The sequence below is a fragment of the Tachysurus fulvidraco genome, chromosome 7 (assembly GCF_022655615.1).
Source record: "Tachysurus fulvidraco isolate hzauxx_2018 chromosome 7, HZAU_PFXX_2.0, whole genome shotgun sequence".
Taxonomy (NCBI): Eukaryota; Metazoa; Chordata; class Actinopteri; order Siluriformes; family Bagridae; genus Tachysurus; species Tachysurus fulvidraco.
The window spans coordinates 4,837,498-4,863,121 of NC_062524.1; the positions used below are offsets into that span (position 1 = coordinate 4,837,498).

The following is a 25,624-nucleotide window of genomic DNA, read 5'->3' on the forward strand; positions in this document are numbered from 1 at the left end:
CTAACACGACCATGGTTACAGTTTTTTTTTTGTTTTTTGTTTTTTAAACCTTTACAGTTTTCAGTAGCTGTTTGCGGAATCTTGCATAGTCGCATCCCAGTTAGCCATGAATGTACTCATTGTTCGTTTGACTCCTCCTTTGGATCATTCTTTAGTTTCTTGGACATTTTCTCATGCTGTCTTACTCCACCGTTCCTGCATATGGATCCTAAACCATCTCCTTACACTAATGCATGTTTATTTACACGTATTTAATCAGGTTTATTATCCAGTGGCTTTATTACAGAACGCTGTATCATGATAACGTTATAAGTATGAACTATTTCGAAGGGCTACAGCTGATCACAATGGAGAAGGTCAAAACATTATAATGTGTTATTTGTACATGCAAAAGAACTCAAAGTGGCTCAAGTATTTTTTAAATCCAATGACAATGCTGCTATTTGGTGGTGTACAGGTTCTTAAACCAGCCTGAATCTCTTCACTGGTATTACACTACTGAATCATTTAGCACCATCAAATGTCATGTACATACACATGCTGGTGCAATGCTGTGTTAAACACACACAAACACACACACACACACACACACACACACACACACACTCTCAGGAGGACAGCAGATATCTACTGAATCAGTCAGCAGAAGAAAAACACGGCTCCACGCCGATGATAAACCACATGTTAAGAATCATAGCCTTGTGTTGTTGCTTCGTGTTTGTTTATTTCTGTTTCCGAGATCATAAGTTAAGATGCATAAAATATGTTTCACCAAAACGGCACAACGGATATCTTCATGTTGTGTAAGGAGCCGGTTTAGTGAACGAGGTAGCAGTCCGTTTGCTTTAAACACTGCTATGTGTGATGAGGCAAAAACAGTTCTCATCCAGACATAACTCAAGTACTTAATCTGAATAAAATCTTTAAAGCACCGATGATGTGGCTTTTTGGCTGTGATTTGATTCCATAAACTGGACTGTAATGTAATTCCTCCTAATAATGATATCATGCTTGAGTGACTTACAGAACATCCAATAGCATTCAAGATCTACAGACATACTGAATTAATCTGAAACTTTCATGGCGTGAAGATATTACACTTAGCTACAGTAGCAAGGCAACAAAGAAGAAAAGAAAAAAGAAAAAATGTAAGAAAAGAAAAACGAACAGGAGCTTGGAAAAGTATATTGGGCAAAATCAAATGTTTGAGGGGGAAAAAAACAGTCAGAATTAGCAACAGTTAACATGGTATATGATTTGGGATGTTAGATATGTAAAAAAAATTATGAGTCCATCCATCATGTTCTGTAGCACGTATCCTACTGTACACAAGGTTACATTGCGCCTTGAGTATATACCAGGGGACTTGGGGCACAAGGTATCAATCCATTTCAGGACACAACCACACAATTATTCACACATTATGGACATTTTAGATACCAATCGGCCTATAATGCAGGTTTTTGGATTGGAGGAGGAAACTGGAGAACCTGGAGGAACAGGCATGGAGACAGGTCTCGAACCCCAAACCTGGAGGTGAAAAGCAAATGTAATGTTATTTTCCTTGTTGGAGGATCTGACCACGGTTGTGTGTGTTTGTGTTTGTGTATTTCCAATAATAGCTTTTTAGGTAATAAAATAAAATGTAATTTCGTTGTACCTCTAGTATCAATCTGCTGCTTTAAAAGCTCTGTGTACTGTGTTTGTTTTCTGTGAATGAAAACATCCACTAAGTGAATAAACATAACGGTAAACTAGTAAACAACTCGGCAATTTTCCTGCCTAATGTGTTGTGCCCGCACTAACATGATCCTGCGCTCACTGGCTGATCTCAGCACCGCTGGTTTGTGGTGATTCATTCCCTTTGGCCCTTTTTTAATGCATGCGTCTTTCACTCCTTGTCACTTACCCGGTTAAATTTAGCGCTCGATGGCTCTGGCGTGAGTTGCTGTACCAGCGTTCCTAAGTGAATTAACAGATTTGTTCAGTAGCATGTCAGAGCTTAAAGATTACTCCAAAGCTATATGCTAGCATAGAAGATTGGAGTGTGTGTGTGTGTGTGTGTGTGTGTGTGTGTGTGTGTGTGTGTGTGTGTGTGTGTGTGTGTGTGTGTGTATGTGTGTGTGTATGTGTGTGTGTGTGATTACAAATATTGCAGCAGATAATGGTAGAAAACCTCTAACAGAAATGCAACACGTTAATTATAAGCTAATCATCTGCACTCATGGCTTTGTTTCAGTGCCTCACCAGGCACTAGGCAGATTTCAAACTTTCAGATCAACAGCTTTGGAAGTTATTTCAAGAAATGTTTAATTACCTTTATTTTTCCAGGAAGTCTCATTGAGATTAAAATCTCTTTTACAAGAGAGATCTGGCCAAGGTAGCAGCCATAAAGTTTGACAACATATTAAAATACAAGTACAAAAATAAAAAGAAATATTAAAACATAGGATCCTCTCAACAAAAACAATCACATGCATTCATTACCACTTTCTTTATGATGCCTTTAAATATACCAATAGACACCAATTTCTCTAGTTTTAAATCTTTGCCAAATGCCAAAGGTCCAAAATAGGAAAATGCAGTTTTCCCCAGTTCAGTAAAAACTGTACTGTAGGTACATTTAAAAGCAAACACTATTATTTAGTGTGTGTATATATATATATATATACAAATTCCTGTGCTATGTGTTTGTATGCAGTGGGTTTATGTTTTATATTGTACTTTTCTTCACCTCGTTATTTTTCTGTTTAGATATCGTCTAGTGAAGGCTCGATCGACAGACACTTCCTCAAGGCCCGGATACAACAGCAGCAACTAGCGTATGCTAACTATGGCTCATACCTACCCAAGAATAAACCGACGAGAAAATGAGACGGTGTGAGTGAGAAAAGCTGGAGGGAAGGATTACTAATAATTACATGAACTATTCCTTTCTGCGCTGATCAAATGTGAAACGGTTTTCACTACAAAGCTACAAAAAAAAACTAGTGTTTCTAAAAGTTTCTAAGCAGGAAAAATTTATTTGGAATACAGTTAAATAGCTAGCCTTAATGCTAACTAGCAAAATTATCAAACTAGCTAAGATAGGTTCAGACAGTGTTCTATAAATTACTTGTGTATTTGTAATTTGTTAATGATTTTAAATAAATAAGATACAGCTAAACAAAGTTTTTGATAAATTAGCTATCAAAAGTACCAGATGCTTAGAAATGGCAGCAAACTACAGTGAATTCTGTTGCTGTCGTCCTGTCTTGAGTCTATGTCTATGTTTCGTGTTTTTTTAGTTAATAAATCCAGTTTATTTTAGCCGTCCTGCATTTGGGTCTTTTATCCCGTGCCTACTGACAGAAAAATAATAATGACAAAATAATAACTCCTACATAAGACAAATTAAATAAATGCAAAATTATAATTGTAAGTTTAATATCGCAATAAAAATCTTAAATAATTAATTAGAAGAATTTGAAATTATTAAGTGAATCATAGTGAGCTTCATATAGTAGCAGCACCTGAGGAGTCATTTTAAGTGGAAATAGAGCTCCAAACACAGAGTTTGAACCCATTATTGGTGTCAGTCATCGTAATCTGAAGCTAATGTTCAGTGTACTGAAGAAAGCCATTTATAACAATATGATTATGGCTATAATTAAAATAAAAAAAATGATGTTTTCTGTTCTTGTTCAATCATATGTGCATATAATTATAATACACGTTAGTAATTACTAGACAAACAATCTTTATTTTGATAACATAATACTGCATGGTACCAGTTAAATAAAATGCTTGAGCATTACTGTAGATTCATGCTAGTTCTAATGCTAGTCTGTACTGGACTGCTAAAAATCACAATATAGATGAAAGTCAGAAGAAGTGAGAAGAAATAAGGAAAGAAGCAAAACTAAACATCTAAGAAATCATGATCACAATCACTACTACCAAAGAAGGGAGAAAGGAGGATGATGAGATGAGTTAAATATCCCAAAGTCTTAGAGATTAGAAATGGTTTGAATTTGGAGAGCATCATCTGAGCTGAAGTGAGCTGTAGTGAAAAGCATAATGGCCTGGATTGTGTTGCTTTGGAGGAAAAACCATGTGTGTGTGTGTGTGTGTGTGTGTGTGTGTGTGTGTGTGTGTGTGTGTGTGTGTGTGTGTGTGTGTGTGTGTGTGTGTCAGTGTCTTAACTCTTCAGGGTGTTAACATTCTTCAAGGCCCTGTGGGAGTGGCCATGTGAGTTGTTTTTAGGAGCTAAGAGCTCATTAGGAGATCAGGAATGGAAAAGTGGGTGGATGAGTCACTGCTTTGCTGCTTTATTCTGTAAAAACATTTTTATCCTTGTGCTCAGAATAAACCCGAACCAAAAAAATATATAAAAAATCACGCTCCACTGTAACTCCATATCTGTTACTCAACCACATAAAGTGAGAAACGATCTTACTCTTGACGTATACAGACGAGCTCAGCAGTTATTTAGGGTAGAGATCTGGACTAAACTCGCTCCCATACAGAGCAACTAGAGGTGAAAAGTTGGGGATTTATACAGACAGATTCTTCAGCACAGCCCATTATACGCATGATGTATCATATTTCTATTCTCACCTTTATACAAAACTCAACACGTGACAAGTAAAATTATAATTTATTTTTTTATTCATTTGTTCACTTTTTCACTTATTTTACAAATATACAGATATTTTATCTGTCTATCTGTCTGTCTGTCTGTCTGTCTGTTTGTATGTCTGTCTGTCATCCATTCATTCACTGATGAATCTTCATTTCTCCATTTTTATATATATATATATATATCAACTTCTCCGCTTCTACATCCATCTATTGCAAATGGCCGACACAGTGAACACCAGATGTTAGGTTGCTGCATCTGTCACTTCATGTGTTTTCTCTGATCCGATAGCTATCTGATTTGTTAAAACTGTTCCATTTACTTTAGGCCTCATAAACGCGTCTTGACGAATCGGATATCGATCCGATCTTTCTACTCCCGCCCAAAATGCAAATATATTTGACCTCATATCCGGGGTAATTGAAATGGAACACGCTTTGGTGTATGCGGTTGCTACAAAAAACAGCATTTACTGTGTGCTGCAATTTCGCTGGCGGCAGCAGTGCATTTTAAGACCAAACAAGACACCTGGGTGAAAGATCGGAGCCAGCACTGGTGGGAAAACATGTTTGTTTCTGGCACGATGCACGACTCGTGAGTCACCTGCGAGTGACGTACTTCCGTTTGGGAGGAGTATAGCGCTGACGTATGTGGCTTGAACAACCACATGCATTTACTCCTGTCCAGTTTCATCTGAAATGCATCCCAGACCACCTCCTGAAGGGGTTTAAGCGATCGGATTTATATCCGTCTCGAAAACGTTTCAGAGGGCATTTACACCTGGTCTTTTTACGGATAGCTATCGGATCACAGAAAATGCATAAAGTGACCAGGTGTAAAAACCCCCTAAGATATGTTCTTGGTAAGAAAAAGTCTCACCTCTCCTTGGGCTGGTAAATGGATCTTTTAAAAGGAACCTTTTCTGAAAGGTTGTACGTTTCTGCTTCTAACCTTTAAAGGATCCCTCAAGGGGCAAATGATAGCATAATTTAGACTGCTAGATGAAACTTTTTTTTTCACTCAAGAGCATTGATGTCCTTTTGTTATGAGGATACTTTTTGACTGTTTGCGTTTGTGTAAAGTATAATTTTGCATTAGTTTTAGCATGAATTGGCAGCGGACAGAAACGTTTGGACTCTGCTGAAACCTTACGGCTGCCTGCAGCGTGATGTGGAATGCTGTTGACATTTGCTTTGACCTCTGGATCAATATATCGATCGTTATGTTGTCTGCCTGTTTAATTTTACACCTTGACTGCCACAAGTGAATCAAGGCAAGAGGCTGAGGTTAAAAAAGGGGAACAAAGGGACTTTTTGATTTAAGTGTAGTTGTAGTCGTATATAATTAACCAATAAGATGCTGCCGCAGCAAAATTAACGACATGGTGAGAAGTTTAGAATACGGTTTCCGCTATGAAGATGAGTATCTTCCAATAACATCAAGTGTTTACTACTGTATACTATACTATAGTATACTATACTAATAAGAATAAGAGCTACTGTTACAGGACATCAATCAACACCTCCCGACCAATCAGATTTGAGAATTTAAATCACCATGGTGATATATACAGTAAATTACTATGTAATCCTGCTTTTCATTTTATGAATGACATCAAAACCTTTAAAGTCATGGTACAGACAGAGAGAATTACGTTTATTTTATCACTTCTCCTTAGGACACTGTATTTACACTAGATAGAAAAAAAACTGATTCAAGGGTTATGTTTTTTTTGGACTATTTACACTTGGTGTAAATCATCTGAAGGTGAAGTCGAGAGAACACTATAAAAACAGATAGACCATGAAATTACAGTGCAAATATTCTACTTAAAATAAACCTACTGAAGTATCATTTACAGTAAAGCCATATAAAAACACTCACACAGCAGATTTCAGAGAACATTTTAAGGTTGGATTTATGATCAACTCAATGATCTTATCAAGTCTTATAAATCTGACATGATTTATAAGACGATTGTTTTTAAATAACATTCATAACTATTAATAATCTCAGTGCTGATGCTAATGGGTGCTAACATTAAAGGATTTCTGAGAGGATTTTCAGATTATATTCATACAGTAAACAATCAATCAAAGCTAATATTAGTGAGGTATGCAGATAAAGGGGAACACTCACAATGCTAACATTAGGATGTGCTAACCTGACAGATTGCTGAGAAGATTTTTAGGTCATTTAACAATCTCAAGGATTATACTACTCAGTTAGCTAAAATACGCTAAGCTGACAGGATTTCTGTGAGGTATGTTCACTCAAATTCATAAAAGTCAACAATCTTAGAGCTAATGCTAACGTGCTAATCTGACAAGATTTCTAAGAGGAGTTTATGCTATATTCATAACAGCTAACAATCTCAATGCTAACAGGACAGGATTTTCTGAGTGGATTTTCAGGTTATATTATGGTTTATGTACATAAAGGTTAACACTCACAATTCTAACTTTAACATGCACTAATCTGACAAGATTTCTAAGAGGAGTTTACATCAGCTGACATAATTTCTGACAGAAGTTCACAATGCTGACTGCTATCTAGCTCTAGAACCTGCCACATAAATAGAAAATAATTATTATTTTTTTTTTGGATTCAGAATTTTTTGAAGAACAAGAAGCAGTCCTGTGTCAAATGAGACTTAAAGTAGTACAGCATAAACACTATATTAGCCCTCTTAGTTAGTCAGCTTGCTCTTTAGTACTCTTTTTTAAAGGCTTTCTTAAAGTGTAATCTAAGAAGTTATCATGAACTAAATCTGAACGTAGTGTAAAATCAGCCAAGATTATTATGATAACATCAGGAATTGTGAAAAAAATCTTGTGGAATATGTACGTGTGTGTGTGTGTGTGTGTGTGTGTGTGTGTGTGTGTGTGTGTGTGTGTGTGTGTGTGTGTGTGTGTGCTTGTGTGACATTTTAGAGCAGCATGGTCTCATCTTTGTCACCATTTTCACAGAGCTTCTAAATTTAGCAGGCACCCTTCGTTAGCAGGATGAGAATATTGACAGATCTTTTTGACAGGCGCGTTCGTTGGGACCAATCTTGCCGTCGCCATGGAGACAGAGGCGGGTGGCATGCAGATGTAGCTCCCTTATATACCACTAAACATTATAGTCTACTCGTCTCTTAAGGCACTCACCACAGAAGACTGGCTTTAAAAACACGTGCTACATTGTGTTCGTTAATGTGTACACACAATCCAACTCATTCCTGATTCATTCCTTATATAATGCACATTTTAAAGTTATACATTTTCCAACCTAATCTCCTCTCTCTGCTGTACAGTATCTGTTGTGTGTGTGCGATTCCCACAAACAGTAATGTGTCTGTAGTGAGAAAAAAGATGCACTGCAAAACCCTCACGAATGTGAGCAGATGTACAGTATTTACTTATTTTATTTATTTTACTGTACTGCTCCAAAGTTGGAGAGTAAACATTCTAAGAACAGCTTTTTTGTTAAGATTCAGGCTCAAGTATCCTTCTCTACAGAAAAATGTTGAGGGGAACGGAGTCATACCAGATCCAGGTCTCCTAGCTGTGTGGACTCTAACCAAACATCCAGGGGAAGGGAGTCAGATTCGATCCAGGTCTCCTACCTGTGTGGACTCTAACCAAATGTCCAGGGAAGGAGTCAGACTTGATCCAGATCTCCTACCTGTGTAAAGTCTATCCAAAAGTTCAGGGGGTGAAGTCAGACTGGACCCAGCACCTGTATCTTAAGAGGAATCTATCCAACAGTCCAAGAGAGGGAGTCAGACTTGAACCAGCACCTCCTACTTGTGTGGAGTCTAACCAAAAGTCCAGGGGAAGGACTCAGACCTGATCGAGTAACTCCTACCTGTGTGGATTCTAACTAAACCTCCAGGGGAAGTAGTCAGACCTGATCCAACACCTCGTACCAGGGTGGAGCCTAACCAAATGTCCAGGGGTTAGAGAGACATATATGTGCTTCAGGCTGGATATGTGTGTTTAATGTACTGTATGGGTGCATGCTGTACGGCATCGTGTGGGTTATGTTTCTGGCCACAGGTGAGATGGATCAGGTTCAGAACCATCCTCTGGACTTAATATCTCAATGTTAGAATATCTCAAGTTCCTCATATTGGCTTACTTATAAGCATTATCTTCCCTACTGATTCGTTGTCCTCCTTCAATCTGATTGTTTAGTAGACAAAAAGCACCAGTCACTCTGTACTTTTATGAAAAGTCTTATTATTTTTATACACAGACTAATACGGAAAATGGTGCAGGTTCACTAATCCCAGTTTTACACAAAGCCCGAATGGATATGTGACAAAGTGAAATGTAGAGCAGTGTAAGAGCAGACAGAAATCAGGCCAAGGCTCCAATGGCCCAGACAGGTTAATCACAGATAGGCCAGATATCCCTTGGGCTTCTGTAACCTTTGGGCAGCACTTGAGAGACTGTGGAAAGGTCAACCAGCCTCGAGCAGACACAGAGTAAAAACCCAGGTCACTGAGACAAACCAATTTAAACTGCAGGAAGAGTGATAGCAAAAGAGAGAGAAAGGAAGAGTCCAGACAAGCAAAGCAGCTGCATTTTTCTAATATTTATGTGGTTTTAAAAAAGTGTCAGACAGAAATGACTTCAATCATTAAATTATATTATAAACTAAAGTATTCCACTAGCTCACTAACAAACTGCAGGAAGTCACGGACGTAGGTTTATTAAGTCCTAACTCATGGTTAAGTTATGAGTTCAAAGCACAGGACTGCTAGAAAATCACTGTTGAACTGTTGAGCAAGATTGTGTCTTAATTATAAATAAACAAAAATAAACAAACAAATTAATTAATAAATCTAGAACTGTCAAGGCAGAGCTTTAAAAGTATTACTCCATACCTAAATAAGCAAGCATAATAGAACAAAACAAACAAACAAACAAACAAACAAATAAACACATATCAAGGCAAAGCTTTAAACAAATGAGCACGGACATAAACAAACAACAAACAAAAAATAAATAAATAAGTAGATGTCCATGCGAAGCTGTAAAAATTTTACTCCATTACTCCATAAATAAGTGAGCAGACATAATAAATGAATAAACAAACAAACAAACAAATGCAAACAAACATAAAAAGGTAAAACTATAAACAAATGACCACAGACACAAATAAATAAATAAATATAAAGTAAACAAACAAACAAACAAACAAACAAATAAATAAATAAATAAATAAATGTCAAGGCAATGCTCTAAAAATATTTACAAATTTCATACAAAAACAGAAATTTACAACAGCAAACAAATAAAAAAATAAAAAAACAAACAAGCAAGCAAATAAATGCCAAGACAAAGCTTTAAACAAATTTTCATAAACTTAAACAAACATACAAACAAACAAATAAATGAATATGTAGATTTCAATGCAAAGCTGTAAAGATTTTACTTTATAACTAAATAATCAAGCAGACATAATAAATTAATCAACAAACAAACAAATGTCAAGGTAAAGTTTTAAACAAATGCCCACAGACAGACAGACATAAACAAACAAACAAACAAACAAACAAACAATAAATAAAAATGTAGATGTCGAAGCAAATCTCTGAAATATTACTCCATACCTAAACAAGAAAGCAAACAAATAAAAAGATAAACAAATAAGCAAGCAAACAAATAAATGCCAAGGCAAAGGTTTAAACAAAATTGCCATAGACATAAACAAACTTACAAATAAATGAATATGAAGATGTTAAGGCAAACTATCAAACAATAGATAAACAAACAAACAAAAAAACAAATAAAACTGTGTCAAGGTAAAAGCTCTAACTATATATATATATATATATATATATATATATATATATATATATATATATATATATATATATATATATATATATATAAAAGGTAAACAAACAAGTAAAAAGTAAAACAAATTCCCTATTCTTAAACAAACAAACAAACACAGAGATGTCAAGGCTCTAAACGATTCCTCCGAACTCAATTTAGGGTTCGATATGATTCCTTTTCTTCATCTATTCAATAAAAAATATTTAATATCTTATTTTCTGTATTAGATGAAGCAGAAGAGCAGAACATTAGTGCATGTGTTAATGTAATTACAATTATAGAACTGTTAGAAATATTTCCTATTTTTAGTAATATATATTATTATAATATATTAGTCTGCAGTAGAGCTCTACATGTGTCAGTATCCCACTGGTAGCCAGAACAGAAGGAATACTCAAGTTATTATTTAGTTCTGATTATCCTGAATGATGCTACACCAGGTGCAGGAACACGCTACACTTTCTTACAGAGACGGACTGATTACTATTCACTACACAAAAACATCTCAGTGTTCATTCCCCGCTCTCCCACGAGGCCGTGCCCCACCGCGCGCTGCCGAGTCACATATTTACTGTTTCACATTTGCTCCTTTGAGGAATGTGAGAATCTAATCAAAGCACAGAGGGTTAAGAGCTTTACACATGAGCTCAGTGTAAAAACAAGGCCCATTACCTCACTTTCAGCTTGTTTAATGGTTTGAACTCACAGCCTTCCACTTACTGCCTGCGTCACTATTGCTATAGAACATACTGCACGGTGACCTTTACTGCATATAGTAACACGACGTTGAGTTTTAAACGAGGGAGAAAACAAGGATTTGGTTCCACTGCAAGTTTAAAATGGTGGATGTTTAGATACAATATAATGTTTGCACTAATGCTAGAAATAAACTATTTGTTTGTTTGTACTGCTTGAACCGCCATCTTATTGTGGTGGAGGGGTTTGCATGCCTGAATGATCCTAGGAGCTATGTTGTCTGGGGCTTTCTGCCCCTGGTAGGGTCTCCCAAGGCAAACAGGTCCTAGGTGACAGGCCAGACAAAGAGCGGTTCAAAAACCTCTTATGAAGAAAATTAAAGCAAGGTCCATGACGTCACCCGATATGGCACAACCGGGGCCCCACCCTGGAGCCAGGCCCAATGGCAGTGGCAGTATGGGCCAAATGGCAGTGTAGAGTACCCGACCTTCTTGGCGTCTCTGGGAGGGGTGCTAGAAAGTGCCTCGACCGGGGACTCCGTCGTTCTACTGGGGGAATTCAACGCTCACGTGGGCAGCGACAGTGACACCTGGAGGGGCGTGATTGGGAGGAACACCCCCCCGACCTGAACCCGAGTGGTGTTCTGTTATTAGACTTCTGTGCTAGTCACAGTTTGTCCATAACGAACACCATGTTCAAGCATAAGGGTGTCCATCAGTACACATGGCACCAGGACACCCTAGGTCGGAAGTCAATGATCGACTTTGTGGTTGTTTCATCTGACCTCTGGCTGTATGTCTTGGACACTTGGGTAAAGAGAGGGGCGGATCTGTCAACTGATCACCACCTGGTGGTGAGTTGGGTCCGATGGCAGGGGAGGAAGTTGGACAGACTTGGCAGACCCAAACGTACTGTGAGGGTCCGCTGGGAACATTTGGCAGAGTCTCCTGTCAGAGAGATCTTCAACTCTCACCTCCGGCAGAGCTTCAACCAGATCCCGAGGGAGGTTGAAGACATTGAGTCTGAGTGGACCATGTTCTCCACTTCCATTGTCCGGTGCCTGTCGTGGCGGCAATCCCCAAACCTGGTGGTGGACCCCGGTAGTAAGGGATTCCGTCAAGCTGAAGAAGGAGTCCAATCGAGCCTGGTTGGCTCGGGGGACTCCGGAGGCAGCTGATAGGTAACGGAGGGCCAAGCGAGCTTCAGCCTGGGTGGTTGCAGAGGCAAAAACTCTGGTCTGGGAGGAGTTCGGTGAGGCCATGGAGAAGGACTATCGGTTGGCCTCGAAGAAATTCTGGCAAACCGTCCGGGGCCTCAGGAGGGGGAAGCAGTGCCCTGCACACACTGTTTACAGTGGGAGTGGGAATCTGCAGACTTCGACTGGTGACATGCTCAGACGGTGGAAGGAGTACTTCGACGATCTCCTCAACCCCACCAACATGTCTTCCACTGAGGAACCAGAAACAGAGGGCTCGGTTGTGGACTTGTCAATCCCCCAAGCTGAGGTCACTGAGGTAGTTGAGAAGCTCCTTGGTGGCAAGGCACCGGGGGTGGATGAGATCCGCCCTGGTTACCTTAAGTCTCTGGATGTTGTGGGGCTGTTTTGGTTGACACGCCTCTGCAACATCGCGTGACGGTTGGGGACAGTGCCTCTGGACTGGCAGACTGGGGTGGTGGTCCCTCTGTTTAAGAAGGGGGACCGGAGGGTGTGTTCCAACTATAGGGGGATCACACTCCTCAGCCTCCCCGGAAAAGGCTATGCCAGGGTACTGGAGAGGAGAATTCGGCCAATAGTTGAACCTCGGATTCAGGAGGAACAATGCGGGTTTCATCCTTGTCATGGAACACTGGACCATCTCTATACCCTCACCAGGTTGCTGGAGGGTTCATGGGAGTTTGCCCAACCAGTCCACATGTGCTTTGTGGATCTGGAGAAGGCATTCGACTGTGTCCCTCGTGGTGACCTGTGGGGGCTGCTCTGGGAGTATGGGGTCCGGGGCCCTCTGCTAAGGGCTGTCCGGTCCCTATATGACTGGAGCAGAAGTTTGGTTCGCATTGCCGGCAGTAAGTCAGACTTGTTCCCAGTGCATGTTGGACTCCGGCAGGGCTGCCCTTTGTCACCGGTCCTGTTCATTATTTATATGGACAGGATTTTAAGGCGCAGTCAGGGGCCGGAGGGAGTCTGGTTTGGGGACCACAGGATTTCGTCTCTGCTTTTTGCAAATGATGTTGTCCTGTTGGCTTCTTCAAATCAGGACCTTCAGCGTGCACTGGGTGTCCCTGCTTAGACTGCTGCCCCCCCAACCCGGCCCCGGATAAGCGGTAGAAATTGTATGGATGGATAAAATGTAATTTGATTTCATTTGAATTATTATATTTCATTTGAATTTTATTTCACCTCCCAGTCAAAACAAAAGTCAAAGGTTTATAGTTTATAAGTATTATTGTTTTTTACGTTGGCTTTCACACAAGAAAAACTCATTTATACACATTTACTGAAATGTCTTTTTAAAATTTTCAAGTTCTATATTTTTCTGCCTATTATGTCCGAGTTATATTTATTTATTTTTAGCATTTTAGCTTCATGAAATAATTAAAGGTTGTTTTTTTTATGATAATGAACTACTATCTTTAACTATAAGTGTGTAATTCAAACAGATACAGAACTTATCCAAGCCAAAAAGCTAAAATTAGCAGGATGAGAATATTGACAGATCTTTTTGACTGGCGCATTCGTTGGGACCAGTCTTGCTGTCGCCATGGAGACAGAGGCGGGTGGCATGCAGATGTAGCTCCCTTATATACCACTAAACATTATAGTCTACTCGTCTCTTAAGGCACTCACCGCAAAAGACTGGCTTTAAAAACACGTGCTACATTGTGTTCGTTTGTGTGTACACCCAATCCAACTCATTCCTGATTCATTCCTTATATAATGCACATTTTAAAGTTATACATTTTCCAACCTAATCTCCTCTCTCTGCTGTATCTGCTGTGTGTGTGCGATTCCCACAAACAGTAATGTGTCTGTAGTGATGTTTGCACTAATGCTAGAAATAAACTATTTGTTTGATTGTTTGTGTGTATTGATTAAGTGATTTTTTTCTTTAAAATCTAAATTTATTTCATTTGAATTATTATATTTCAAAACAAAAGTCAAAGGTTCATAAAATAATTAAATGGTTTTTTTTGTGATAATGAACTACTATCTTTAACTATAAGTGTGTAATTCAAACAGATACAGAACTTATCCAAGCCAAAAAGCTAAAGTACTACGGTAATACAAACATAAATGACTCATATGATGGAAGTCAAAATCATGACTAAATGTTTATCAGGAGGTAATTAATCAAAGTCTGCATGTTTTATTGTATTGTAGTTTGGTAAATACTGATCAGTCTCTCTCTCTCTCTCTCTCTCTCTCTCTCTCTCTCTCTCTCTCTCTCTCTCTCTCTCTCTCTCTCTCTCTCTCTCATCCCCTGGTGGGTCACGGATGACACTGCTGGCTTGAAGTGTGTCATGTTTGGCCCTGTGACAGTTTCACCATGTGTATGTGCTTTACCCACTCTGTATAATTATTTCACACATAACTAAAATTTCCATCACCATCACGCAGCATAAATCTAAAAAGCACAAGGATCAGAACAACAACTTCCTCCAGACAAGATGTTCACCACACAGGTTCCTCTGTGTAAGATTAAACCAAGGAGAAGTCAAGGTTAGCACTGATTCACTGCCAAGCTTGACAACACACACACTCAGCGTGACTCACTCTGGTAGAGCAGAAGGTTGGCCAGTACCAGAACCTGACTCACGAGCTGTTCATGTTATATTACACTCGAGACCACAAAATTAACGATCAATAAATTAATTCAAATATGTGTTTAAAAGCTAAAGAATTAAAATACATGAATTGCAAGAAGCTGAGATTACATGAGACTCTCAAAAGAAGTCCTGTGCTCTCTCGTGTGGGATTACGGACGAAGAAGATCAATGATATACGATGACGAGACACCAGAAGTGCCTTGTAAACATAAAGCAAACATTATGCAGCAACATTACACCAATTATAACACGCTTTTCCACTGTCTATGGAAATAAGCTCGTCTGAGAGCGACTGCTGAAAAGAGATACAGGAGGATAGAATGAAGGAGAGGAACTAGAAGGTGTTTAATGAGAGGTAGAAGAGGATGTGGTGAGAAGACTAAGAAGATGAAAGGAGAGGATAATGAGACAGAGGAAGATAAAGAGCGTGTTGTCACACTAATCTGTAAATCCGTAAGAGGACAGGTGCGGACGAGGACAAAGCAAGGACATGACAAAAGGAAGATGAAGATGATGATGATGGATAACAGAGTGAGAAATCTACACACAAACCCAGATGTGAGCTCTAATAATTCACAATAATTGGCTAATCATAATTGTATATTTTACATGATCATAAAATGACATTAAACATATAAATAAACTACAATTTTAAACACAGTTTATTTAAAAATAAACACAGCTACTCGCGAATGCTAGTTATGCTAGCTGAAAAATCTGAGTATAAAACTGCCTATAAAACTCAACGACTCAAACGGCCAGATGAGATGAAGAGTGCAGTCTTACCTTGTTGGTTGAGTTGCTGTGTGCTCTTGCTCCACTGTGAAAGCCCCACGATGGCCACCATCTTAGCCCCAAGGCTGGAGCGGCGTTTTTTAGTCCCTCCAGTGTCAGGCACGGTGCTGCACGGGCTCTTCTCAAGGCTGTACATGGTGCCACTGATGCTTGAGCTGCGTATCACATTGCGGCCCGATGCCACACTAATGCCCCCTGGGCTGGGTACGTCCACTGAACCGCTGAGCATCATGAGCCTGTATGTGGCCTGTAGGCAGGGAACTTGTTCTGCCGAGAGAGAAGAGAAGAGGATATGAATAAAACTGACAAGTTCAATGAATTAAGTAATTCCACTTTAAAAAAGACAAAGCGACTGTGCAATCTTTGGAACGAGCTTTTCTCGACTCTACAATAAATCGCTGTGACGCAGTAAAGCAACAAATCCAAACAAATGACTAAAATAATTCCTCCGAGCAATTAGTTCCCATTTCCTGTTTAACGCTGGTTTTAAACGTGGTTTCATCTTATCCACTTATTCAATCTGCATCTTGGAAGGAAGTTTCGAACATCATACGAGATTCTTCTCATAGGAATATTGGAAGAAAATTACTCGTGGAAAAAATGATTTAGTTAATAATTGGCAAATAAATGGGGGCTTCATGATTCATATCACAAGGCTAAAGAAATTACAAACAGCTCCTTTAACCTGTCACAGGAAACTAAAAGTTTGTAAGGATGTAAGATGCTCTGTCGACTGTCGAGTGTTACATTCAGTACCGATGCTCAGATTTATGCTTTATTTGTTCAGACTCTCTCTCTGTCTGTCTGTCTCTCTGTCTCTCTCTCTCTCTCTGTGTCCATCTCTCTCTGTGTCTCTCTCTCTCTCTCTCTCTCTCTCTCTCTCTCTCTGTGTCCCTCTCTCTCTGTCTCTCTCTCTCTCTCTCTCTCTCTCTCTCTCTCTCTCTCCTGTCCCTCTCTCCCTCTCTCTCTCTCTCTCTCTCTCTCTCCTCTCTCTCTCCTGTCCCTCTCTCCCTCTCTCTCTCTCTCTCTCTCTCTCTCTCTCTCTCCTCTCTCTCCTCTCTCTCTCTCACTCTCTCTCTCTCTCTCACTCTCTGTGTGTGTGTGTGTGTGTGTGTGTCGCTCTCTCTCTCTCTCTGTCTCTGTCTCTCTCTCTCTCTCTCTCTCTCTCTCTCTCTCTCTCTCTCTCTCTCTCTCTCTCTCTCTCTCCAGACACAGCCAGAGACACTGCTTGCTGTTTTAGCACTTTCCTAATTTCCTAAGAAAATTGCCTAAACAGTTACACACACAGCATAATTTACACAAAATGATGCATATTCCACAGAAACAGTAACGACACCTCAGCACAGTACCGGTGTCCTCAAGAACAACTAGTTTTGCTGCTTCATCTTCAACTGCACCATGTTGTAATTGGTTTACCTTCATTTCCAGCAGGCCTGTGAGAACCTGACTGGTTCTCTAACCTGGATCCTGTACCTGTTGTGGTCTTATGAACGCACAAATACTCAAAACTCTACACTCTCTACATCAGGTTACATTTTTCTGTCATTTTCATTTCACCTTCTTTTATTGTTACATCTTCGTGTGACGGTACCTCGTTACGATACACGCCATACTGTATGTCTCCTGAAGCCAACTCTGGTGAGTCACATTGTGAACAGAGTGTCTAGTGAGCAAAGTACAGTAATGTAGATATTTTATTTAAAAACACAGAAAGCCTCTGGAAGCCTCTGCAGCCTCAAGAATTTACCACCTAATGACTTCCTGTGTTTTGAATATACCAGCGTTACAATAATGAGCCAATCCCTATCCTCAGACCTGTGTCCCTTATTGTGTTTACAGAAAAACTCTTTAAAAATTCATCTAATGAGCTTGTGAAGTCTAACCAGGTCTTTGTATCTCTTTATCTGTTTCGTTTTTCTATTTGTTACCTTAAACATTATGCCTCGAGTAATTTTCCTCCACATCTCTCACATGCTTGATCTATCCATCTCTCTCTCTCTCTCTCTCTCTCTCTCTCTCTCTCTCTCTCTCTCTCTCTCTCTTTCTCACTCTCTAAACTGTGCTTGTGTGTGTGTGTGTGTGTGTGTGTGTGTGTGTGTGTGTGTGTGTGTGTGTGTGTGTGTGTGTGTGTGTGTGTGTGTGTGTGTGTGTGTGTTCAGCATGCTGCCAGCTCACTCAAGCTCTTCACTGTCATGCCACTATTAACACACAGGAATGCTCCACTGTCAACACTCATACAGGCTTATTGCACAGAGACACCTCCAACACAATAGGGTGTGTGTCTGTTTGTGTGCGTGTGTGTGTGATAAACCGAGGTTGCACCAGAACTCTATAGGCATCCAGGGTGCAATTCATCATACCAATTACAGCTGTAAACACACAGGCAGAACATGCTGCAACTAAATTACATTCTCCAGCAACAACTATACAAAAACTGCTAATATGCTGAACGTTTGTGTTTGCGTGTGTGTGTGTGTGTGTGTGTGTGTGTGTGTGTGTGTGTGTGTGTGTGTGTGCGTGTGTGCGTGTGTGTGTGTGCGTGCAGTGTGTGTGTGTGCAGTGTTGTATAAAGTACTAGAAAGCAATACTTGAGTAAAAGTACAAGTATCATACTAGAAAAAGACTTTGGTAGAAGTGAAAGTCACCTTTTAGAATATTACTCAAGTAAAAGTCTTAAAGTATCTGATATTTACTGTACTTAAGTATCAAAAGTAATTTTCTGATATTTAATGTACTTAAGTATTTGAAGTAAAAGTAAAAAGTAAAATTTCAGTGATTTTCGGTAGGCATAAGATCAGGGGCGGTTCCAGGGTTTCATCTTTAGGGGTTTTAGCCCTCAGTGAGAATTTAAAACAAGAAAAGTTTTATATTATATATTATATGACTACATAGTAAGCCAAAAGTTATGGTGTTATTAAATGGCAAAAATGGACAACAAAATTTTATGCATGATGTAATGATGCCAGTCTTGAATCAGATCAGTTCATGTATGTGTGCATTCTCTACAAACAGTGTGTCCAATGAATGCAGTCATTAATAAACTAATATTCACAAGACAAAGACCAAATCAATAAATGTTATTTTTATTTAGTATTGATATTGCATTAATATTTTGTTTGTGCCACAACTCTGGTAATAAGAATAGTGACATTTCCCTGCTTTTGGTTGCCGTCTTTGCGGCTTTCCGCCGATTAACGTTATAGATAAACGCCTCCAGCTCTGACTGCGCGTGCACGCTGCGTGTACCTGTGCTTCTCCGTAGAGCGTGCAGAGCTGCGTAATGTAATCTAGGAGCAGTGATGCACCAAACCTCCCTTATTGCAGTCGCATACATTTCTTATGGTTTTATTTTGTAGTAACGAGTAACGAAGATGCTTATTGGAAATATAACGGAGTAAAAGTATACATTTTATCTCGGAAATGTAGTGGAGTAAAAGTGAAAGTTGACATAAATTTAAATAGCGAAGTAAAGTACAGATACGTGAAATTTCTACTTAAGTACGGTAATGAATTTTATTTTATTTTTTTATTTTTTTATTTTATTTTATTTGAATTTTATTTTTACTTCGTTACATTACAACACTGTGTGTGTGTGTGTGTGTGTGTGTGTGTGTGTGTGTGTGTGTGTGTGTGTGTGTGTGTGTGTGTGTGTGTGTGTGTGTGTTACTGCATTATTCTCGCCATTTGCCATGACTCAGCTGAGAGACGACTGAAAAACACCTGCTGAGTGATCATGCCTGGTGTTCTCCATCACCCAGCTCTCATTCTCACTTTGTGTGTGTGTGTGTGTGTGTGTGTGTGTGTGTGTGTGTGTGTGTGTGTGTGTGTGTGTGTGTGTGAAGCAGAACTCACACTCTGACAGGCACAGGCACACACAACCGAAACCCAGTTTGCTTGACTCAGCTAGCCGAGCCTCATTAGCTAGGACTCCATCCTTCCCCTCCAGCAAAAGAAAGATAGCAAACTGAAGTAATCTGTTTGAACAGGCAGCTGTCCTCACTTCCGAAATACACACACACACACACACACACACACACACACACACACACACACACACACACACACACACACACACGGCTAGGCCACACCTCCTCCATTATGATTGATGGGCACAGAGGCCACATCTCTGTTATGCTAATGAGCACACAGGCCACACCTCCTTCATTATGACTGATGGGCAGACATGCCACACCCCCTTCAGACTGATGAGTACAAATTCTACAAATATTTTTAGGTAAATAATACAAATCATCATAAATAAATAACTTCTTTTTGCTACAGTTATATAATTTCACAATGAAGCTTTATCCCACAGTCTAAGGTGTGATGATTGTTTACACCAAGGAGGCATGAGAAATATTACGTCTCAGACTGTCGAGTCATTCAGTTCAGGTTTTTACACTCTTATCTTATCTCAGGCCAGAATCAGGAGCCTCGGTGGTGAGCAGAGATCCACATTAAGATGTGTGTGTGTGTGTGTGTGTGTGTGTGTGTGTGTGTGTGTGTGTGTGTGTGTGTGTGTGTGTGTGTGTGTGTGTGTGTGTGTGTGTGTGTGTGTGAGGGGAACTGGGATAACAGGACAGTGATGAATGGCCTGGGTCATTCTGTCCTGTGAATAATGATGACCTCTTCACCTCCCCTGGATTTAGGCTCCTCCACTTGGGAACATGAAGCATTTCACATCATAGAGCAGATTTTTCCTTTTCATCTGTTCAATTTGCAGTTAATAAAAGTGGAACAGAAGCCAAACTTAAACAGATGCAAAATGAATTAAAAATTTGTCTGAGGTGTAAGAACTGAAATGAGTGGAAATTAATTAATGAATGAAAAATATCAAAAGTAATTGAAATTAAATTTTAAAAAAAGTTTGGTATTTTTGTTGTATTAGTTTTTTAAACTGCTAGAGAGCAAAACTTATTGGTTATTTTCAGTGATTATTTTAGAGTTGTTAATAAAAAATTAAAGTTGGGGTCTCCGTTGTTTGAAAGCCAATGTTGACATTTGAAATCACCAAAACAAACACGTTTTTACACGTCAAACGTGTTTTTATCCTCCATGTCAATGTTAAAACCGCTTTCTGCTAATGTCACACATGCGCACTGAACACTCTCTCTGCCCATATTGACAAGACACGCCCTTTCTGCTCATTGGCTACACGTTAGTTTTGTTTTTGTTTTGTTTGGCGGCCCAAGTAAGTTTTCTGAAGCATTTCTCAAACAACGGAGACCCCACCTTTAATATTCAGTCATTTGAATTGTCTCATGGTCTGTATTTGTAAAAAGTGCACAGGAGACATCCTATCTCTCAGTGTTCGTCAGTAGGGATGTTATAACAGCTATATAACAGAGTTATAACGGCGTGTATGGCCTTGCCCTGGTCCTTTGATCATCTTCTCAAGTTCTCTCTCTCCTTCACTTACAGCTATTAGGACCACACACGTGGACGCGGCCTGAACTCATTGCTATGATAAAATGTGCTATTTTACATTAGATTTTCATTTCAAAGGCAAGTAAGCGAGGCGCCGACTCGTGCTTATGATTATTATCAGTCAGCAAGGCAGAGTGATTTATTTCCAACCTGGAGGTCTATGGCGCCAAAGCCTAAAAGCACTTCAGCTCAGAATTCAGATCAAAGATGCGTGCACACACACACACACACACACACACACACACACACACACACACACACACACACACACACACACACACACACACACTTTCTTCATAAATCTATCCGCACTCATCTACTCGCCTTTTTATCACTCTTACTGTCCTTTCGCACGTTTGATAAGCGACACTATAAAAATTGTGAGAGAACATTAAAAGAGGAAGCTACAGAAATAAGACTGATTTCACTTACACAATAAAAGTTCAGACCTAGTTTAAACTTATAGGCAATGCCGGTGGCAATAAAATAAACACACACACATTTTTTTTTATTGTGTGTTCTGCAAAGGAGTGGAGTGTTAAAGTGCTCGTAAGGGGTTTATTCACCTTTACTATAAACACAGCACAAGACAATTTAGTTCCAACGATTCGACTTAGTGGATTGAACCGCTAATAAAATCAACATCCTGGGTTAAATTTATTGTCTCTTTCAGCTAGCTTGTCATTATTGTAAATGATATTTAAAGCTTTGAAGATTAAATGATTTTCTTTTTTAAATCTGTTTGGTCCGGAGGAATCCGATCTCCACGCTTGTTCCAATCTTCAATGTTATCGCCAAAAAAAAAAAAAAAAAAGGAAAACATTAGAAGGTAAAGCGTTCTGTAATGACTTTTATGGAAGGAGTCTCCAGTGTCAGTTTAAGCGTCAGTAAGTTTTCCGCCATTGCTAATTAAGTTCTGGGGAATTAAATTTTTTCTTGGCTTGCAAAGTAACATGAACTGTGTTTTCTTTTCTCATGAACTCTTATAGAGAGTAAAAACAGAAACTGCCGAAGGAACGACTGCTCCATGTTCTGTAGAAGTTAATCAAGTACAACGTTAAATTAAGGATGACTTAACCCATGGTGCAAGGACGAGTTTTTGTTCCGTACATCTGCAGAGAAGAAGAATAAATGTATGTGCATTAGGGCTTTCCCTGAGCTGCTAACAGTCCTCCAATCAGAGTAAAGCTTTCCAATGAGCTGTGTGATAAAAACAATACAGTGGATGGGATGAAGTTTGGTCTCTCTCTGGCATCTGCTTTCTCTCCAGGTTTCTTCCTAATGGAGTTTTTAGAGTTTTTCTTCAACAAATCCCAAAAGTTTGGCTTCTACATTCACATTTCTGTAAAGCTGCGTTGTGACCGTAGGTGCGTCCCAAATCGCATACTTTTTATTACAAATATTGAGAGTATGGTGTTTACTTTGTAAATTCTGAAAAAAAATGAAGAAGAAGAAGAAGAAGTGCACTTTAAGCACCGGATGATGCACTTATTTATCAGAAAAAAAACAAGTCTGGAATGTTGGACACTTCATGCACTCAACAGTGGAAGATTTGCTTAGACAGAGGAAGAGAGGTGCTGGGTATGTAAACATTTTAAAGATGGCCGATGACATCTCACAGAAGTCTTTAAATTTAGCTCAGGCTCATTTTGTGTTTTATTTTTCAACATTTCATAAATTCTGTATATTCTGCTAAAGCTAGCGACCTCTTGTAACATGCGCTGGTCATCTACCGTCAACTGGGAAACTTCTACTTCTATTTACTAAAAATTCATATCCTAGACGTGTCATTTGGGACACAGCTCATGTCTATTGTTAAAAAGGCAATGCGAATAGAATTGAGTTGAATCACATCAACATTTAACGATACACCAACAAATCCCAAACTGGCGAGAATCTCAGGATCAGATGCCTCGCCCACTTCCTCAACAATCTTGAAAACCGCAATGAACTAACAGTCCATCAAATAATATATTTTGAAACATATTTACATAAAAAGGACTTCTGCATCAGAACATGGTTGTCATCAGTGTTGTAATGTAACGGAGTACAAATACTTCGTTACTGTACTTAAGTAGAAGTTTCACGTATCTGTACTTTACTTTCGCTATTAAAATTTGTCAAATTTCACTTTTACTCCACTACATTTACTAGATAAAATGTATACTTTTACTCCGTTATATTTCCACTAAGCATCTTTGTTACTCGTTACTACAAAATAAAATCGGAAGAATAGTGTGCGACTGTAATAAGGGAGGTTTGGTGAATCACTGCTCCTAGATTGCATTACGCAAGTACGCACGTTCTATTTCAGCGTAATGTTGCCAAAAGGAGACGGAAGCACAACTGAAACCGCCATCGAAGCACCTACTGGAGGACCTCCCATTATCGTAGACGGCCACCTCGACGATATTGGTGAACAAGGTGAAGAAGATAACGTTATACACCCGTGGCCGTATTTGCAAGAAATGTTTCTGTACATTGGAATGAAAGATTCTTCCTACCGGATGAAGCGCCTCTTATACCTACCGAAAATCACTGAAATTTTACTTCAAATACTTAAGTACATTAAATATCAGAAAATTACTTTTGATACTTAAGTACAGTAAATATCAGATACTTTAAGACTTTTACCTGACTAATATTCTACCAAAGTCTTTTTCCAGTACGATACTTGTACTTTTACTCAAGTATTGCTTTCTTTTACTTTATACAACACTGGTTGTCATTGTATTGGGAAACCTTCACATCGTCATGTCTGAAAGATTTTGCTTGCTTTTGTTTTGTAGTGGCTGTTTGAATATCAGTAAAATGGCCCCTTATGAATGTAGGCACGTCTTGTGAACACATACAACAAAATACAACAAAATTTTAGCCTTTGCTTGAATTCTAAAAGTCCAGCAGTGGAAGGATAGTGGCCATAAGATTCAAACTAACAACCTTCTGATAAGCCAAACTTGTTCTCCAGGATTATGCATCAGCTGTCTGAAGTGTGTTACCTTTTAATAAGGTATAAAGTTAAAAGCGTTTAGCTTAAATCATCAGATTACCAAACCAAGACAAAAACGCAAGTACGGACGTTAATGAAAATTACCATGAAGAAAGGCGTAATTACTGTAATTAGTTTGTCTATTAATATTAAAGGCAGCCAATAGGCAAGTCATGTTCGTACTAAAACGATGGAAGACAATTTAGCGCTTAGCACTTCATAAAGTCATTTACTTCTACAAAAAAGCCGTAATAAAGAATCTCAGGACCTCAGATCCTGAATACAAATGCTGCAACGAACGCACAAATATAGCACCAACTGCATCAGTGACCTGACCAACCAGCAATAAGGACCATGCTTCAGATCCTCACACACTGTTAGTAGCGTAAAGATAGGCACGAGTACATATAACATGAGCCGTGTGTTAATTAGTGCTCGGTGGATGACAGCTAATCAGGGACTGTTAACATCAAGAAGTTAATATAATTCCATAGAAATTCTTTTGCATTTATATGATTTTAACAAATATGGAATATTTGGTATTTTTATAGAGCCATGCACAACTGTGCCAGGAAGAACAGCATACACATGATTGTGTATAAGTGAAGCTGATTGTTTTTAAACCAGATTATAGATTCCCGCCTCTAATTAAGCCTGTAATTAACACCTCGCTTCTGTAATATTTTCTATGTACGTTCTGTACGTTATCCTGTTTTCCAGCATAAAGGTATTTCAGGTATTTGAAAGCCGCTTAGTTTCCTGTACAAGTGAATGACATGACATATATTCGTGACCAAAATTCTAATTATACATAATCTAATTTATGAAATGCACAACATATTGTACATTAATCTAAATATCCCTCTTATATAAATGAATGTTATTTTCACTGCACCATTTTTGCATCCTGTAGTCAAAACCGTGTAATTATTAACATATCAAAAAGGCAATTTTGTCAAATACAATTTTAATTTCATTTGCTTTGCATGATTTTATGTTTGAAAGCTTGGAAGCTTTAAAATAATTCGACTGAAAATTGAAAACAAAACTAAAAGAAATTTCTAGAAAACTTGCTCATGAGTGGCCTTAATAACACAATGACACATCCAGTAGCTAATTTAAAGTAATTTTTACAAATATTGAATAAATTGTGATGGCAATGGGAACGGTTTATCTGGTTGAATTTTCCATGTCATGTGCTACCACCACCAAGACAACCAATAGAACGGGTTATTGTCTTAATAGTGTTTTCTTTGTTTGTTTTCATTTAGGTATAAGTGTTATTTCAATGCAAAGGTTTATATGGATGTCAAGGTGTATGATTGTTTAATCAGAATTAAAACCTGAAAAGTCAGGTTTCACAACCACTCAGTCAAATAGTGCAACCAGAGCAAACATGTATTTAAACGTTTAATTCAATGAAACAACGTGAACCCA

At 38.8% G+C, this 25,624-nt stretch overlaps 1 protein-coding gene across 1 annotated transcript in view; it reads right to left on the minus strand.

The window, feature by feature from the left end:
• Positions 1-25,624, minus strand: part of rims3 (regulating synaptic membrane exocytosis 3) — a 53,366-nt gene that overhangs the window by 26,239 nt on the left and 1,503 nt on the right. Inside the window, exon 2 of the mRNA XM_027171530.2 lies at positions 15,763-16,038. Within this exon, the coding sequence (XP_027027331.1) occupies positions 15,763-16,003 (241 nt within the window). The 5' untranslated portion in view covers positions 16,004-16,038. The remainder of the gene's footprint in view (positions 1-15,762; positions 16,039-25,624) is intronic.